The sequence below is a fragment of the Medicago sativa genome, chromosome 6 (assembly GCF_051527215.1).
Source record: "Medicago sativa cultivar Bolivia chromosome 6, Bolivia_mono, whole genome shotgun sequence".
Classification (NCBI taxonomy): Eukaryota; Viridiplantae; Streptophyta; class Magnoliopsida; order Fabales; family Fabaceae; genus Medicago; species Medicago sativa.
The window spans coordinates 21,676,110-21,683,242 of NC_140754.1; the positions used below are offsets into that span (position 1 = coordinate 21,676,110).

Here is a 7,133-nt window from a genome sequence, read left to right on the forward strand (position 1 = left end):
ACAAATATTCACATTCTTATTCTTCCACTTCCAAACTTTGCCTTTTTATTATTCTTTGAAAAGTACATATTTTGTCTCTCCTTTATTCTGTAACATTGAAGTGCCACATAAAAGTTTGTTTGACATAAACTTGTAAATTGGTATGCTTGCAAGTTTTTTTGTTACATTTTATACTTGTAAATTATCAATTTAATATTTATTTGAGTTGGTGATTGTTGAAATGAATCAGCAGTGGTCGGCTTCATGGTATTACAGGCCGTTAGATTAATAAACTTTTCATCTAACAGCCTGCATCCATCCGACTTTATAGGAAAATCGGATATACAATAAAGCCGACCGTTGAGGGTTGAAGTTTTTGTTTATTGGTTGCAAATAAACTTCATTACTAAAATTGAAATGGGTCTAGCACTATTTTATGAATGGTTTTGTTATTGAACATGCATGTTTATGTCTTTGGTAGAAATGGTCAAAGGTGCAATCTCTTTGATGGGGCTAGTGCTCTTCCATTGTTGGGTAGCAATGGGAGAAGCTGAGCATTTGAGATACAAAGATTCAAAGCAGCCATTGAATACTCGAATCAAGGATCTTATTGACAGGATGACTTTGGAAGAGAAAATTGGTCAGATGGTTCAGATTGAACGCAATGTTGCTTCTGCCGAAGTAATGAACAAGTACTTCATTGGTAAGATTTAATTCCTAAATTTTTTTGTCTTTTAAACTAGATTTTCAAAAATATTTGTTAGTGCATATATGACCTGCCAAATGCACATAAAAAAATTCACCTAAGTTTTTTCTTTCTCTCTCCCTACAATGTAATTTCAATTGAGGTTGCACATGGATTCGTTGCAGTAATAATATCACGCAGTGTCATGTTGTAATCCATCTCGGCCATTAATTTGCAGGGCCGTATCCGAGGTAGGGCGAAGAGGGCGACCGCTCTAGGCCCAAAATAAATAAGTACGAAATTTCGGCCCCCGGATTTTTTTTAGTGGTCTATTAGGCCCTAAAAAAAGTTTCGTAGTTTTTTGTATCAAGTTTGATGTTTGATAATTGCTCTTCTCTCATTTGTTTTTGCTCATACCCGTGCTACTTGAGTTAACTCACGCTGGAAAATGCCTAACTCACGTTGAAAATACACCTACGTGGGTTAACTCACATTTGGCTTTTTGATAAATGGGAGAAGAGCAATTCTCTTGATGTTTATATATATATATATATATATATATATATATATATATATAAGGTTTTGCTAGAAGACACCTTTTATGAAGGTATCTTTTAGCAAAGTTATAACTAAAAAGTGGAAATCACACATTGAGGTGTGGATTGCTAAAAGACACCTTCTTGGGTGGCTTCTAGCAAAACCCATTAGGTTAGGACCCAAATTGTAGGTTCGCCCTAGGCCACCAAAATCTCAGAAACGGATAATTTGAGATTGAACAGTTGAGATTGCAGATTCATTAGATCAATATTAAACGATTCTGACAATCGATTTAGGTCAGATGGCTAAGTAACTACTTGATTTAAGATGCCAAATAGTTTGTATTAGGGTTGTTTTTAATTTTTAATTTTTAAATTTTTTATAGGGAGTGTTCTAAGTGGTGGAGGAAGTGTTCCTAAACCAGAGGCTACTGCAAAGGAATGGGTTGATATGATCAATGAATTTCAAAAGGGTGCTTTATCAACTAGGCTTGGAATTCCAATGATCTATGGAATTGATGCTGTTCATGGAAATAATAATGTCTATAAAGCTACTATTTTTCCTCACAATGTTGGTCTAGGAGCTACAAGGTATGCTTATATTTTTGTGTGAAAAAGAATTAGTTTTTCGGTTCTTGATCATCGATGATTTATTGTATTCAAATCCAAAGGTCTTCTCTCGTGTGTTAAATATTATGAAAGAAATAGTTTTTTTTTTTTAAGGATGCAAAAAATAGTATGATTTTATTATTGTCTACTAGTTATAAAAATAAATAAAAAACAGAATATGTGCAGCCAAAACTTTGTCAAACGTGCTTTCATGGTTTTAGGGAAGATACGCAACCAAAATAAAAAAATTAAAAATAAATAAAAATTACAAGTGGTTGAGACCTATAATATAATGCAATATCTTACCTTTGAGATTTTGAGTGATGTTTTTTTGAGGGAAGATTGTGATGTTATCAAATCAAATATATTTAATTTATTAAAGTATTCATATTTTAATTGTTTTAGGCAAATTGACATGAAATTTTGTGTTTGGACTAATGTTTGTAAAAAAAATAAAAAAAATTTGCTTGATTGCATGTTTGATCCCTTAAGTTAATTTTTGGTTTTCAGTTTGTCCATTTTGTTTTAAAAGTTTTAAGTTGGTCTTTTATGTTTTAAAAGTTTTAAGTTTGTCACAGATGTTACTCACATTGAAATAAGTTAGTCTCATCCGGCACTTGATCGTTTAGAGATTTGGGTTGAGAATATTGGTGTTGGAGTTTAACTTATTTACAAAATGAGTTTTAAAACATTTTTATAATTTTTTTTTGTTTTATTAAACTCAATATCATGTGACGTTTTGGACCAACTTAAAACTTTTAAAACATAAAAGACCAACTTAAAACTTTTAAAACATAAGGAAACAACTTGAAACCCAAAATAAACTTAAGGGCTGATAGATATTTGGGAAGTGTACCAAATTTATCGAAGTAATAAATAATTAAGACCATAAAATTTTGTGCCCGGAATTGTCAAAATTAAAAATCCATATGCCCGCTCCTGCTGAAATCGGTGCCCGATTTTGGTCGAACCAAAATGGCTCTTTGTGGCTCAAAATCGGTGCAATGATTTGCTTGAATTCAGCGCCCGATTGTTACTTCCTGTAATTCCTGAATTCTGTCCTTTTTTAGCTTTCTGCTCACATGATTTTAATGAATTTCACATAAAAAAATACATAAAAAATGACTAATAAAAGAGGAAAGACAAAGTGTCATCAAGGACCAAACATACAATTAAGACAAAAAATTTGGTTGTCTTTTACTCTCTATGTTCTTTTTCGTTATACTTTATTGTAAACGAGAAAGCAATAGTTTTGGTATGAAAGTGTGAGGCGTTGTCATTATAGTTTTTGAATATATTGAAATTAAGTGTGTCTTTTGTTAATAATTTTATGGATCAAATCGACTAACAAAAGACACATTCAAGAATTAACCAAATAAGTAAAGATACATTTGAGGATTGAACTGATTAATAGGTTGAATAAATGAAATTTAATTACACAAAGAAAATGTTTTTTTTTCACTATAACTCTTTGTATTGATGATGCATTTTTTACATCCCAACTTGCAGGGACCCTCAACTAGTGAAGAGGATTGGTGAAGCAACTGCCCTTGAATCCAGAGCAACTGGAATTCCATATGTCTTTGCGCCTTGCATCGCGGTAATTTAGATAATCAAGATTATACCTCACCTATTTGTGAATCGCAATAAATAACAATTTGTTCAAATTTCGCTACGCTACAATGCTATAGCGCTACGCTACTATGTGACAACACTTTGTATTAAATAGTGTGTTGCACAACAATAGCAATTTGTTCAAATTTTGCTACGCATTAGCAATGTTGCACCGCTTCGGCAAATATTTGACAATAAGTGTTTGTATAGGTGTGTAGAGATCCAAGATGGGGTAGATGTTATGAAAGTTATAGTGAAGATCATAAAGTAGTTCAAGCTATGACTGAGATCATTCCAGGACTTCAAGGTGATCTCCCTGCAAATTGGTCAAATGGTGTTCCATATGTTGCTGGAAAGTAAGAATTCATGATGTTGTTGCAGTTTTTTAAACAGTCATAATAATTGGTTTTTAATCAATAGTATTAATTATCAGTTAATAATAACAATTTGATACAGTTCGGTTCAAAAAAGTATAGTTCGATTTTTTGTAAAGGTAGCTCTCGTTCGGTTTGAAACCACATTGTTGGTCGCCCAAACTTTTTTACCAATTCGATTCGGGATGAACCATTACCAGTTTGGTTTCCTTTCTGAACCGAAACAAGAAAAGTACTGCTGTTAATTGTTAATTTCGGATATTTTGTACACAATTCTTTTCTATGTTGCACTATTATGTTTTTCTTGCCTACATCAATTGCTTTTATTGACTGTCAGAACTTATTTTGATTATAAATTCAACTTTGGATCTTTCTTACAAAATCATTTTATTCATATCTTGAACTTAAAACTGATGTTTTACCTTTCCTATGACATGAATAATGATAAAATTTGTCTAAGTGTTGGTGTTTGATTTTGTTGTCATTTCCTTGCACAGCAAGAAAGTTGCAGCTTGTGCTAAGCACTTTGTTGGTGATGGTGGAACAACAAAAGGAATCAATGAGGATAACACAGTTGCAACCAAACATGAATTGTTTAGCATTCACATGCCAGCTTACTATAACTCAATCATTAAGGGTGTCTTAACCGTCATGGTCTCATACTCAAGCTGGAATGGAGAAAAGATGCATGCTAATCGCGATTTAGTCACCGGCTTTCTCAAGAACACGCTCCGTTTCAGGGTAATACTTTACCTCATATGCCTTTGATTTCATGGTTACGACGATTATATCAAGAATTTAATTTGTATACATTATTTGTGTAAAAGACGTGACAATAAATTATAGGATGACTGTAAAATAGGTGACTATATATTATTGCACAAATAATTGTACATTAATTTAAGCGTAAAATTGCTTGTTTATCGATCATCGTATGAGTATATGCTTAAAATTCTATGTTTTCATGCAGGGTTTTGTCATATCAGATTGGGAGGGAATTGACAGGATAACTTCCCCTCCTCATGCTAACTACACATTTTCAATTGAAGCCGGTGTGAATGCCGGTATTGACATGGTAAACTGCGATTTTTACTAGTCTTCTGAATAACCATGTATTTTTTATTATTATTATTAGGAATTGAACTCGGTATTTTAGGGTTTACAATACTTGCACGCTCTGCGAACCAAGCACTTGCACTAAATCCTGGTGGTGTTGATTAGTCTTATTTGATTTTATTCATAAAAAATACGATCTTTAATACATACCCTCGTAATGATGCAGATAATGATTCCCCATAACTACACAGAATTCATTGATGGCTTAACCTTACTAGTGAAAAAGAATGTCATACCTATGAGTAGAATTGATGATGCAGTGAAAAGAATTTTGAGAGTCAAGTTTGTTATGGGCCTATTTGAAAATCCATTGGCTGATTACAGCCATGCCGATCAGCTCGGGAGCCAGGTTAGTCGATCATCTCAGAGTTAAATATGATTTTAATCCATGCAAAATTTATACGATAATGATAAACTATATTCACATTATAATTTAGGTTTTATTTGTATACAAGACTTTTTACACTGTCAATCAGTTGTAATTGTAAGATCGTTTAAAATGTTTGGTGCGTAATTTGACAGGAGCATAGAGAATTGGCTAGGGAAGCAGTGAGGAAATCATTGGTGCTCTTAAAGAATGGTGGAAATGTTGATAGACCAATACTTCCTCTTCCTAAAAAGGCTTCAAAAATACTTGTTGCTGGAAGTCATGCTGATAATCTAGGATATCAATGTGGTGGATGGACCATTCAATGGCAAGGAGTTAGTGGCAATAACATTACTAGTGGTATACTATAAATTCCTTCTCAACATCTTTTCCCTAATTGTTTGACACTCTTGCACCAAAAATACTGAACTCATCTTCTTAAAGTATGTTGAAATCTTAGTTTTCGAAATCAAACCGTCCAAACACTTCAACTGGTTGAACCTTGAACCGATTATTACTACACGGTTTAGTCATGTTGGTGGTTTGATCACGGTTTTGTCCCGGTTTGAACAACTTAATGCAGTTGAATCATAAACGAAAGTTCTCGCTAGTATCCTGTTTGGTTTAAATACAAATCCCTCTATTTAGTAAAATACATTAATTACATACACACCTCCCCTTTATTAGAGAGGTGTGTCTTCAATCGTCTTCAGATTGAAGGCGTGTCTCGTGTCCAAAATGTGTCACTGTCAAATCTGGTATTTGTGCTTCACATTAAGGAGGCGAATGCAATTTTCCTAACATTGTTTAACTGATGCAGGTACCACAATTCTGAGTGCTATAAAAAACACAGTCAACAAAGAAACCAAGGTAGTCTACAAGGAGAATCCTTCATTAGATTATTTAAAATCCAATGATTTTTCGTATGCAATTGTAGTAGTTGGAGAGACACCATATGCTGAAACAAATGGTGACAGCTTGAACTTAACAATTTCCGGTAACGGAACAGAAACAATAAACAATGTATGCAGCGGAGTGAAATGTGTCGTTGTGTTAGTCACAGGAAGACCTGTTGTTATACAGCCATATCTTGAGAAAATTGACGGACTCGTTGCTGCTTGGCTTCCTGGTAGTGAAGGTTCCGGTGTTACTGATGTTTTGTTTGGCAATTATGGATTTACCGGTAAACTTCCAAGGACATGGTTTAAGACTGTTGATCAGTTGCCAATGAATGTTGGTGATTCTCATTATGATCCTTTGTTTCCATTTGGATTTGGTCTTACAACTGAAGCTCATAAGGCTTCTTCAGAATATTAGAGTTTGTTAAATCATTTAGCATATTTGGTGTGTTCTTAGGCTATTTATTACTGTTGGATTTTTTCTACTTTAGATGTCAGTGCCTAACACATTCAATTACGCTCAATATGTTGGTGTCAGTGTCGTGTCAAGTGTCTATAACAAACAAATTACATAATAGATATAGTGACAATGTCAGTGCCAAAGGGATATATGCCTAGTCAATGATAGTGTTTGTTAAGTCAATGATATAATAATTCTTTTTATCTGTTTGTAACTAATAAATTATATGGCTTAATTTTAAGGCATTTTGTTTTTGTAATGGAATATAACTTAATCTTCTTATGCACACTTTAGATTGTAGCAGGCTAGTTACTACCACCATAAATAAATTGATGTTGTAACATAACCAATAATGTTCTTAGGCTATTTTTTTCTACTTTAGATGTTGGTACCACATTGGTATTGTGATATACTATGTTTGGAATATTTTTCAGCTTGTTAAACTTACTGAGTTCCACTCAAATTTATATGTTTTTAGTTTAGACAAATGTAAG

At 33.2% G+C, this 7,133-nt stretch overlaps 1 protein-coding gene across 1 annotated transcript; it reads left to right on the forward strand.

Annotated features, from left to right (window-relative positions):
* Positions 1-6,903, forward strand: LOC146913674 (uncharacterized). The gene is made up of 10 exons (XM_085716909.1): positions 1-140; positions 461-682; positions 1,587-1,791; positions 3,319-3,409; positions 3,634-3,779; positions 4,295-4,538; positions 4,768-4,872; positions 5,080-5,262; positions 5,436-5,640; positions 6,101-6,903. The coding sequence occupies exons 2-10, from the start codon at positions 463-465 to the stop codon at positions 6,595-6,597; spliced, it is 1,896 nt and encodes a 631-aa protein (XP_085573035.1). The 5' UTR covers positions 1-140; positions 461-462; the 3' UTR covers positions 6,598-6,903.
* The last annotated feature ends 230 nt before the right edge of the window (positions 6,904-7,133 follow it).

Coding starts and splice junctions, on each gene's coding strand:
- LOC146913674 (XM_085716909.1), top strand. CDS start 463: ATGGTCAAAGGTGCAATCTCTTTGATGGGGCTAGTGCTCTTCCATTGT. Junction 1,792..3,318: donor GTTGGTCTAGGAGCTACAAG/GTATGCTTATAT, acceptor CCCAACTTGCAG/GGACCCTCAACTAGTGAAGA. Junction 4,873..5,079: donor TGAATGCCGGTATTGACATG/GTAAACTGCGAT, acceptor GTAATGATGCAG/ATAATGATTCCCCATAACTA.